This window comes from Aythya marila (assembly GCF_965140915.1).
Source record: "Aythya marila genome assembly, contig: HAP1_HAP1_SCAFFOLD_158, whole genome shotgun sequence".
NCBI classification, from domain to species: domain Eukaryota; kingdom Metazoa; phylum Chordata; class Aves; order Anseriformes; family Anatidae; genus Aythya; species Aythya marila.
In genome coordinates, this window is record NW_028136675.1 from 905935 (window position 1) to 917311 (window position 11377).

The following is an 11377-nucleotide window of genomic DNA, read 5'->3' on the forward strand; positions in this document are numbered from 1 at the left end:
ACACGGGGAGGTCCTGGTGTGCATCAGAGAGCAGCAAGGAAGGCGCTGGAGAGGGCTGGGGTGAGGCAGGTGGCAGAGCCCAATGCAGGGCTGGCTGGGGTCCAGAATCACCCCATCTGGAACCTCTGGCAGAAAGTACCAAGGGAGAGGGGAGGTTGACCCCTAGGATTGAGGAGTCAGGGATAGTAAGTACCTAAGACCTACTTCAACTGGGAAAGTAATATTGGTAGCATACAAAGGGGTTTGAGCTGCTTTGGAAGTGGTTTGTGTTGACACACAGCTCCTCTGGGCACCGACTTGCCTCTTTTGGGCTGGATGTTTCAAGGGAATGTCTCCTCTACACATCATGTGCCTGATGCTCCATGGAGCAAGTGGGTCGCACTGATTTCACAGCAGGCTCCAATAGGAAACCCCAGTCTTGGAATTTTGGAAGTGACTAAGGACTGACCAAAGAACAGCGACTTGGAAATATTGCTACAGGAGGAGGTGACACATATTGAAGAGATGTCATTGTCTAATAAACTCCCAGAAAATGGGAAGCAGCATGTACTGGTCACTGATGGGTCTGGTTATATTATGGGAAAGCCATCCCTATAAAACATCTAATGGGTTCAGTCAGTCCATGACTTTGGTCTCCAACTGTCATCACATTACTTCAGGGCAGCACACGTGGTGTATGATGTTGGATTGCTTTATGCTGAAGCCAGCTCTCGTTTCATCACTGCTGAGCTTGTCCAGTGTTGTCAACACTGCCCCTTACTCGATTCCTCAAAATTCATTCATTAATATATGGGCCCTTCTGCTTGGTGAACCACATCCAGTTTTCCTACACATGAGTGTCACCTTCACTTTCCCTCTGTCTGCTTGTCCTCGCTGCCTTCAATATTCTGCTCTAACGAGCTCCAAGGAAGCCTGTGTCAGTGCTGGCCCTCGGGGGACACTCCAGGAAACTTGCATCTGACTTGGACTTCTTGAGAGATTTCTTCGATTGTCTCTGAGTGCCTGAGGTTCATGGGCTCATCAACAAAGCCCCCAGAGGGGTGATTACAATGACTTGGGCTGGGCCTGTGCTGTTGATCTGGGCTGGGCTCCTGGGACAGGGAGGGCTCTTGGCAAGAGGTTCCTGGTTCAGAGAGACAGCTCTGCCCAGAAGCAGTTCCTCTGCACAACACAGCAGGGCTGGGGGCTCTGACCACAGGTGGCACAGGGAGAGGAGAGAATGAGAGAGGGCTTGGAGGCAGTTGGGAGTGGATTGGGAGGATGCTGAGAGCTGACTGCAGGAGAAATCTGCACAGCCCTTGACAAGGTAAGGCTCTGGCTGCAGGGCCATGCAGCTGCAGGTCCTGGAAGGGTCTCCTGCTGGGCCTTGTTCCTGGGAGGGCAGTGGGCAATGCAGCAGGCTTTGAGATTCCTGCTGGGTTGCACTGTGAGGTGAGGAAGTCTGGCAGAAGCCCCTTGGAGTGCCCTAAGGCAGGTGCCCCCAGTCATCCCAGAAAACCCAGCCCTGGCTGGCCATGCCGGGCTCTCTGTCAGCTGCCCCGTAGCTCCTGCAGCCATGGAGGTGCCCCTTGGCAGGGTCCTGTTGGTGGCAGAGTGCTGCAGGGCAGCGCTGAGCACAGCCGCATGGGATGGGGTCTGTGAGCACAGGCAGGGTGAAAGAAGACTTTGGCCAAGAACAGCAGGAGCTGAGTGTCCAAGCCTCCTCCAGACACTACAGAGTTGCAGCTGGGAATCTGGGACAACTCAGTGGTCAGATGAGTTGTTTGCAAGGCTCGTTCATCTGACAAGTGGACTGAACTTGAGGTTGCTCCATGTTCCTTTTTCCCTCCTGCTTCATAACAGGAACACCTCCTCTGGAGCCCACAGTAGTCCCTGCTCCCAGTGCCATTCTCATCCAGCACCAGCCACAGCTCAAGCAAGAGAGCTGCAGACAGGTTCTCCTGCAAAGAGAAAGGCTGGTCTGGGGGACTATTCTAAGACTTGCAATAGGTGTTCCTTGGAGAAGTCTGTTCTAACTTTGTCCTGCCTTCTTCTCTTCAACAGACAGCCATGTCCAATGTCAGCAAATGTCCAACAGCAGCTTCCCCACAGAGTTCCTCCTCCTGCCATTTGCAGACACACGCGAGCTGCAGCTCCTTCACTTTGCGCTCTTCCTGGGCATCTACCTGGCTGCCCTCCTGGGCAACGGCCTCATCCTCACCACAGTAGCCTGCGACCACCGCCTCCACACCCCCATGTACTTCTTTCTCTTCAACCTTGCCCTCCTTGACCTAGGCTCCATCTCCACCACTGTCCCCAAAGCCATGGTCAATTCCCTATGGGACACCAGAGCCATTTCCTTCTTTGGCTGTGTTACCCAGGTCTTTATGTTTGTTGCATTTGTCTCAGCAGAGTTTTATCTTCTCATCATCATGGCTTATGACCGCTACGTTGCCATCTGCAAACCCCTGCACTATGGGACAATAATGACCAGCAGAACTTGTGTCAACATGGCAGCAGCTGCCTGGGGCAGTACTTTTCTCTATGCTGTGCTGCACACTGCCAATACCTTTTCCCTCCCCCTCTGCCAAGGTAATGCCCTGGACCAGTTCTTCTGTGAAATCCCCCAGATCCTCAAGCTCTCCTGCTCTGATGCCTACCTCAGAGAAGTTGCCTTCCTCATCTTTTGCTTTTGCTCAGGTACTGCATTTTTTGCTTTTCTGTTGCTGTCCTATGTGCAGATCTTCAAAGCTGTGCTGAGGATCCCCTCACAGCAGGGACAGAACAAAGCCTTTTCCACGTGCCTCCCTCACCTGGCCATTGTCTCCCTGTTCATCAGTAATATCATGTTTGCTTATCTGAAACCCCCCTCTATTTCCTCCTCATCCCTTGATCTTTTGCTGGCAGTTCTGTACTCAGTGGTGCCTCCAGCAGTGAACCCCCTCATCTACAGCATGAGGAACAAGGAGCTGAAGGATGCTGTTAGGAAACTGATTTGGGGGATGTTTTTCAGTACTCATAAAGTTTTTTTCACTCTCCAGAAGTGAAAATTGTGCATCTCATTCCAACACTTTTTTTTTTTTCTTCTTTGTTTGTTTTTATCATTATTAATAAAATTGCTTTTTCCTTATTGTCATCGTGACTGCTTTTGCTCCTTGCATTCTTACATAAGTATTTGGATTCCTCTCACTACAATGAATGACTGAAACTGCTCTGTATCATATAAATGCTTTATACATATACAAGTAACTGTGAGTCAGTGAAGGCTCTCATAACACTTTTGGTAATAAACAGGATAACTCATGTACACTGCCTGAAGGCTGGAATTTCCTAGCCAAGCCAGTGTCAAGAATAGGCCCAAAGAATTGCTCCCTACAAGAGTCTGTTCCTGCTTTGGTTCAGGATGGAATGGCTCATTGTTGAGACTCACCTGTGGGTGGGTGTCTGCTCACAGCAGAGGCAGCGCATGGTCACTGCGTTATGTAGCCAGGGCTGTTCCCATATGTGGCCCATAGGTGGTGTCCTTCAAGAGGGGAATCTGGAGCTACCTGCAGAGCCCAGGATACCTCCAGGGACAGTGGAGCATGGCATGAGCATTGACTGCAGCCCCTCTGAAAGTGAGAGATCTCCCACTGTGTGCTCAGTCACAAGGAAAGAAGTAAACCCAGGTATTCACAGGGAAACTGCTACTCTGCAGTCTCAGAGAAGAAAGTCTCTGAGCCCAGCCCTGAGCTCTACAATATCAAAACACTCTCTAATATCAGGCACTACACCACTGAGCCTCCTTCATTGCCTGTCCCTTCTGAAGAACTTACGGTCATTCTTAGCAGCACCCCAAGAAATATAATACACATAGAAAATGAGGAGGTGATTGGTGACAGCCAGCATGTCTTGACTAAGGGCTTATCATGCCTGACAAATGATGGCCTTCTATGATAAAGTTACAGCATTGGTGGATAGGGGAAGAGCAACTGACATAATCTACCGGAACTTGTACAATGCATTTGACAATGCCCCCCATGATATTCTCATCTCTAAACTGGAGAGACATGGATTTGATGGGTGGACCACAGATTTGATGGGTGGAACTATAGACCCGTTAGTTCGACCTCAGTGCTAGGGAAGCTCATGGGGTAGATTAGCTTGAGTGTCATCATGCAACAATTACAGGGCAACCAGGTGATCAGGCCCAGCCAGCATGGGCTTATGAAAGGCAGGTCCTGACTGACGAACCTGATGAGGGAAAGGCTGTGGATGTGGTCTACCTTGACTTCAGCAAGGCTTTTGACACCATTTCCCACAACATTCTCCTCAAGAAACTGGCTTCTTATGGCTTGGACTAGTGTACGCTTCATTGGGTTAAAAACTGGCTGGATAGCCAGACCCAAAGAGTCATGGTAAATGGAGTCAAATCCAGCTGGAGGCCGGTCACTAGTGGCGTCCCCCAGGGCTCAGTACTGGGCCAAGTCCTCTTTAAGATCTTTATGGATGATCTGGATGAGGGGATTGAGTGCACCCTCAGTAAGTCTGCAGATGACACCAAGTTAGGTGCATATGTCTATGTGCTTGAGGGTAGGAAGGCTCTGCAGGAGGATCTGGATAGGCTGCACCAATGGGCTGAGGCCAAATGTATGAAGTTCCACAAGGCCAAGTGCTGTGTCCTGCACCTAGGGCACAACAACCCCAAGCAGAGCTACAGGCTGGGAGATGAGTGGTTGGAAAGCTGCCTGGCAGAGAAGGACCTGGGAGTATTGATGGATAGTCGGCTGAATATGAGCCAGCAGTGTGCTCAGGTGGCCAAGAAGGCCAACGGCATCCTGGCTTGTATAAGAAGCAGTGTGGCCAGCAGGTCTAGGGAAGTGATTGTCCCCCTGTACTTGGCTCTGGTGAGGTCGCACCTTGAGTAGTGTGTTCAGTTTTGGGCCCCTCGCTACAAGAAGGACATCGAGGTTCTTGAGAGAGTCCAGAGAAGGTCAACAAAGCTGGTGAGGGATCTGGAGAACAAGTCTTACGAGGAGCAGCTGAGGGAGCTGGGCTTGTTCAGCCTGGAGAAAAGGAGGCTCAGGGGCAACCTTATTGCTCTCTAGAGGTACCTTAAAGGAGGCTGTAGTGAGGTTGGCCTGTTCTCCCACGTGCCTGGTGACAGGACGAGGTGGAATGGGCTAAAGTTGCACCAGGGGAGTTTTAGTTTGGATATTAAGAAGAACATCTTTACCAGAAGGGTTGTTAGGCATTAGAACGGGCTGCCCAGAGAAGTGGTGGAGTCACCATCCCTGGAGGTCTTCAAAAGAGGTTTAGATGTTGAACTTAGTGATATGATTTAGTGAAGGACTTGTTAGTGTCAGAGGTGGACTAGGTGATCTTGGAGGTCTCTTCCAACCTAGATGATTCTGTGATTCTGTGGTTCTGTGACCACTCGCTGGGTAAGGATTTGGCTTGATGATCATACTGAAACAGTTGCAGTCATTGTATCAACATCGAACTGGTGATCAGTAAAGAGTGTTAGTCTTTAGGGTTAAGTATTGGGACCAGCACTGTTTAACACATTTGTTGGTTACATGGACATCGGGATTAGGTGCACCCTCCTCAGGTTTGCTGATGACACCAAGCTGTGTGGTGCAGTTCACATGATGGGGATAAAAGAAACCTTCCAGAGGGACCTTGACAGGCTTCAGAGGTGGGCAAAACTCATGAAGTTAAACGAGGCAAAGTTCAAGGTCCCACATGTCCTTGGGGTAATCCCAAGGACAAATACAGGCTGGGCAGAGAATAGATTGAAAGAAGCCCTGAGGAGAAGAATGTGGGGGTGTTGGTGGAGCTCACCATGAGCTGGCAGTGCGTGCTTGCAGCCCAGGAAGCCAACCGTATCCTGGGCTACATCTACAGAAGCATAGCCAGCAGGGCAGGGGAGGGATTCTCCCCCTCCACTCTCCTCTCATGAGACCCCACCCAGAATACTTTCTTAGGTCTGGGGGCCCCAGCACAAGAAGGAAGTGGGAGTGTTACAAATTCACTCAGTCCCAAAGTAAGATTAAATAAAAAATAGGATTTATTAAAAGAATAGAGGTAACCAAACAGCGCTGGGTGCACCGGGAGTCTCCGCTCCACCAGGATGCACACCAGTTACATCAAGTAGCTGATTTTTATGCTCCTAGACTAATACATATTCATTACTACTTTTTAAAAAATAGGTTATTATAATTACCTTCCGGGGTCCAGTTCCTCCTACTGGAGCATGCGCATCAGTCTCCGGTGGCCCCTCTGGGGGTCTCTAGGGGTCTTTCATGCTGAAGGCTCATAGTCTTCCTCTCCAAGTTTTTTTCTTGTCCTTCCCCTTTGTACTTCTTGGCAGCGTGTCAAGTTTACGGCATCCCCTGCAGGTCTTGTCTCCCAGCCGTCCTTCAGCTTCTTTTTTTTCTTCTTCTTAATCTCTTGGCCACCTGGCCAGATATCAGAGGCTTACATAGTATCCCATAACAGTCACTAGTTGTTATCAGTTGTTCTGAAACCCCCAGACATCAAAGACTTCATACAAACACAAATAGCTTTCTTATTGACACTTCACGAGTAATTAAAACATTCCTCACCAGCCATTCACAGGGACAGTCACACCTATAGCAGTGTTAAGTCAATCTAGAAGAAGACAAAAAAAAAAAAAGGCTGTAACTGTTAGAAATAGAAGTTTGGAATAACAAAAGCAAACAGGTTCATAGATTTGAGGAATATTTTCTGACACAAATTCCTTTGCAAGGTACAAGAACTATATACATTAACCATTCTGTTTTTCTTAGACTTGTGGTTATACAAAGGTATGTAAGACAGAAGGTCACATTCATCATACCATGAGGCCCTAGCACTGTTCCATACTGACACGAATCAGATGAACATATATAACAGGAGTATTAGAATGAGTCCAGAGGAGGGCCACAAAGATGATCACAGGGCTCAAGGTCCTTTCCTATGAAGGCAGGCTGAGAGAGTTGTGGTTGTCCAGCTTGCAGAAGGGAAGGCCCTGAGGAGACCTTCTAGCAGCCTTCCAATACCTAAAGGGGGCTGTCCTGGTTTCAGTTGGGATAGAGTTGGTTTTCTTCCTAGTAGCTGGTGGAATGCTGTCTTTTGGCTTGGGATGAGAGGAGTACTGATAACATGCTGATGTTTGAATTGTTGCAGAGTAGTGCTTACACCAAGCCAAGGACGTTTCAGCTTCTCACTCTATCCTGCCAATGGGCAGGCTGGGGGTGCAGCAAGAGCTGGGAGAGGCCAGAGCAGCTGACCCAAACTGGCCAAAGGGGTATTCCATACTATTTGACGTCATGCTAAACAGTATTTAGGGGTGGCTAGCCAGGGGGAGGAGGGCCAGACTGCTCGGGGTTAGGCTGGGCATCGGTCAGCGGGTGGTGAGCAAGTGCATTGTGCATCACTTGTTTTGTACACATTATTAGTACTAGTACTATTATCATCATTATTGTTATTGTTGTTATTATTATTATTATTATATTCTCTGTCTTAATAAACTGTCTTTATCTCAACTCACAGGCTTCAATTTCCATTTCTCTCCCCCATCCTAGAGAGGGAGGGGGGAGGGTGAGTGAACGGCTGTGTGGTGTTTAGCTGCTGACTGGGTTAAACCACAACAGGGGCCTACAGAAAATCTATGGAGAGACTCTTTGTCAGGGAGTGTAGTTATAGGACAAGGAGGAATAGCTTTAACCTAAAAGATGGTAGCGTTAGATTAGGTATAAGGAATAAATTCTTTGCTCTGAGGATGGTGGGACAGTGGAACAGAGAAGTTGTGGAGGTGTTCAATTCCTGGAGGTGTTCAAGGCCAGATTGTATGGGGTGTTGAGCAATCTGGTCTGGTAAGAGATGTCCCTTTTAATAGCAGGGAAGCTGGAAATGGATGAAATTTAAACTTCCTTCTGAGCCAAACCATTTTATGATTCAATCATTCTATGATCATCTAGTTCCATCCGCCCCTGACATGGGCAGGGACACCTTCTCTTCCACTAGTGGAAGTTGTTCAGAGCCCTGTCCAAGCTGAGCTTCAACGCTTTAAGGGAGGGGGGCATCCCCAACTTCTACAGGCAACCTGGTCCTGTATCTAGCTACCATCATAGTAAAGAATTTCTACCTTATAGGAGATCAAAATCTACCCTCTTTTAGTTTAAAAATGTTACCTCTTGTCCTGTCACTATACATTCTGTTAAAGCATCTCTCCACAACTTTTCAGTACACACCCTTTATGTGTTGCAAAGCCGCAGTAAGGTCTCCTCAGAGGCCTTTCTTCTCTCCTCTGAAGAACCCCAGCTCTCCCAGGCTTTCTTGGTAGGACAGGTTTTCCAGTCTGTGATTATTTTTGTGACCTTCTCTCATAGGTCTACCTCTTTCTTACACTAGGGCCTTAAAGCAGGATGCAGGTGGAGTCTCACACAGGTGGAGAAGAGAAGGATAATCACTTCCCCAGACCTGCCACCTGTGGTATTATGATGTAGTCCAGGATATGATGGGCTTTTTGGGCTTCAGGTGAATATTGCCATCTCATATCCAAGTTTCCGTCTACCAGTATCCCCAAGTCCTTCTCTATGGGTCTGCTCTCAAACCAGTCTTCACCCCGTCTGCATTGATGCTGGGGAATGTCCTGACCCAGGAGCCGGACCTTGTGCTTGGCCTTGTTGAACTGCAGGATGTTCTCCTGAGCCCACTCCTCAAGGCTGCCCAGGTTCCTCTGCATGGTGTCCCTTCCGTTTACCATATCAACTGCACTGTTGTCTGTCTCAGATCTCCTTCCTGTCTTCCATGAACCTTAGCATGCTTTCCAGGAGGTTCTGCTCCACGATCGTCCCAGTCACAGAGGTGAGGCTGACCAGTCTGTAGATACCTGGGTTGATATTTTTAGCCATTTTAAAAATAGGTGTTATATTTTCAGACTTTTGCGGACATTATCTGACCCTGACAACTCTTCCAATATGACGGATAGTGGCTTAGGAACTTCATCTGCCCAGTTCCTCAGAACCCTGGCATGCACCTGATTGGGTTTCGTGGAGTCGTGCATCTTCAGGTTCCTCATGTAGTTTCAAACCTTTTCTCTCTCTACAAGGAAATGGACTTCATTTCCCCCATCTCTGCCTTGACATTCTGTGACTGGGGAGGTGTGGAATGGGCTGGTGAGAAAGTCCAAAAAGGTGCTGAGTACCTTAGCCTTTTCCATGTCATTTGTAACCAGGTTCCTTGTGATGCTTTTTACAGAGTGTACAATTTCTTTGCTGCCTTATGTATCTACAGAAACCCTTCTTGTTATTCTTTGCATCCCTAGCCAAGTTTCTCTCTAGCTGTGCCTTGGCTTTCCTGATCCCATCCCTGAACTCCTGGGCCATTTCTCTATAATTTTCCCAGTTTGTTTGTCCCTACCTACATTGCGTTTGCTCTTCCTTTCCATGCTTTAGTTTGATTATGACATCCTGACTCAGCCACGTTGGTCTCCTGCCTCCCTTGTCTTATTTCTTCACTACCCCAGGAAACCTTGGCAGTGCACTCAGGATACCTCTTTGGTTCCAGAGATGCTAGTAGGGAGGCCAGGTCTTCTACAGCGTTCAAAGCATTTGTGACAGATTCAGTGATGATTGGATGAAGCCTCAAGTATTGTAAACCCAAGGGATAACCTGTTAGTACAATTCTCTACAGGAAAAGACAAACTCTGAGAACTGTGCAGAGAAGAGGAAACGAGTTCTTGATGGTACAAGGTTTCTTGTGGTCAATTTCTCAGTGACTTCTGGAACTCATAGTTTCTCATACTGCAGGTGAGGGAGTTCAATGTTAGAGATGTCACCGAGTACAGAACTGCCAGCACTCAGTCTGATGATGGGAAGCAGATGGAGAGGACCTTCAGGGAGGAAAAATGAGGTGCTGGAGGCATATGGAAAATGCTTTGCATTGATGCCAGGGCTCTGCACTGAAAAAAAATAATCCTCTTTTAATGAATAGAATAAACACAGGAGGCCACCTGTCATGTGACAATAGACACATTTGCAGAAGGCCTCTAATTCAGTCTGACTGTATTCTTGTCCCTTCTGAAGCAGAATGAATGCAAGTACTTGTGTACAAACATGGTTACAGAATGCCCCAAAGCTCAACACTAGTCTGAGCTCAATTCGAGATTACTTGTGAAGAGAGACAGATAGATTATTCTTTCTTAGTTACCGCCAGCAGGATCAGTTTCTTCAGTGCCCCTTTTAACTCCTGGTTCCTCATGCTGTAGATGACGGGGTTCACTGCTGGAGACACCACCGAGTACAGAACTGTCACCACCATATCCAAGGATGGGAAAGAGATGGAGGGGGGCTTCAGGTAGGCAAACATTATTGTGCTGATAAAGAGGGAAACCACGGCCAGGTGAGGGAGGCATGTGGAAAAGGCTTTGTACCGTCCCTGCTCTGAGGGGATCCTCAGCACAGCCCTGAAGATCTGCACATAGGACAGCACAATGAAAACAAAACATGCAAAGAGTAAACACGCTGTAACCACAATAAGCCCACCTTCTCTGAGGTAGGCATCTGTGCAGGAGAGCTTGAGGATCTGGGGAATTTCACAGAAGAACTGGTCCAGGGCATTGCCTTGGCAGAGTGGGAGGGAAAAGGTATTGGCAGTGTGCAGCACAGCATTGAGAAAGCCACTGCCCCAGGCAGCTGCTGCCATGTTGACATAAGTTCTGCCACCTATGAGTGTCTCATAGTGCAGGGGATTACAGATGGCAACATAACGGTCATAGGCCATGACAGTGAGAAGTAAATATTCTCCTCCAATCAAAAACACAAGCAGGAAGACCTGTGCAGCACATCCAGAGTAGGAAATGGCCCTAGTGTCCCACAGGGAGTTGGCCATGGCTTTGGGGAGAGTGGTGGAGATGGATCCCAAGTCAAAGATCGAGAGGTTGAAGAGGAAGAAGTACATGGGGGTGTGAAGGTGACAGTCGCAGGCTATGGCTGTGAGGATGAGGCCGTTGCCCAGAAGGGCAGCCAGGTAGATGCCCAGGAAGAGCCCGAAGTGCAGGAGCTGCAGCTCGCGCATATCTGAGAATGGCAGGAGGAGGAACTCTGTGGGGAAGCTGCTGTTGGACATTTTCTCCCTGTGGGCCCTGATGACTGTCCCAAGAGAAAAAGACAGTTGAAGAGTTAGAACAGTCTTCTCTGCACAAAACCAAAGCCATTTCTCATAGATTCTCCCCCACAATACGCCTATCCTCTGTCCTTTTTGGCAAGACCTTGCTGCAGTTCTCTGCCAGGACCTCTGTTTTCTGCTGTCTGAGTATGCCATGAGGGGTAGGACCTCCGTCCATACACTCCCAAGGAGTAGCTCATTCTCTAATTCTGTGGTACCTGGGAGCAGGGGGGATGCAGGTCCA

The 11377-nt window shown here is 48.5% G+C and overlaps 2 protein-coding genes across 2 annotated transcripts; one reads left to right on the forward strand and one right to left on the reverse strand.

Annotated features, from left to right (window-relative positions):
- Positions 1 to 2066: 2066 nt before the first annotated feature.
- LOC309891612 (olfactory receptor 14C36-like) lies at positions 2067 to 3126 on the forward strand (the record flags this gene model as incomplete). The annotated part of the gene is made up of 1 exon (XM_082785960.1): positions 2067 to 3126. The coding sequence occupies one exon, from the start codon at positions 2067 to 2069 to the stop codon at positions 3024 to 3026; it is 960 nt and encodes a 319-aa protein (XP_082642086.1). The 3' UTR covers positions 3027 to 3126.
- Positions 3127 to 10158: 7032 nt separating this feature from the next.
- On the reverse strand, positions 10159 to 11094 carry LOC309891570 (olfactory receptor 14A16-like; the record flags this gene model as incomplete). Its single annotated transcript, XM_082785926.1, has 1 exon — positions 10159 to 11094. The coding sequence occupies one exon, from the start codon at positions 11092 to 11094 to the stop codon at positions 10159 to 10161; it is 936 nt and encodes a 311-aa protein (XP_082642052.1).
- Between the last annotated feature and the right edge of the window lie 283 nt (positions 11095 to 11377).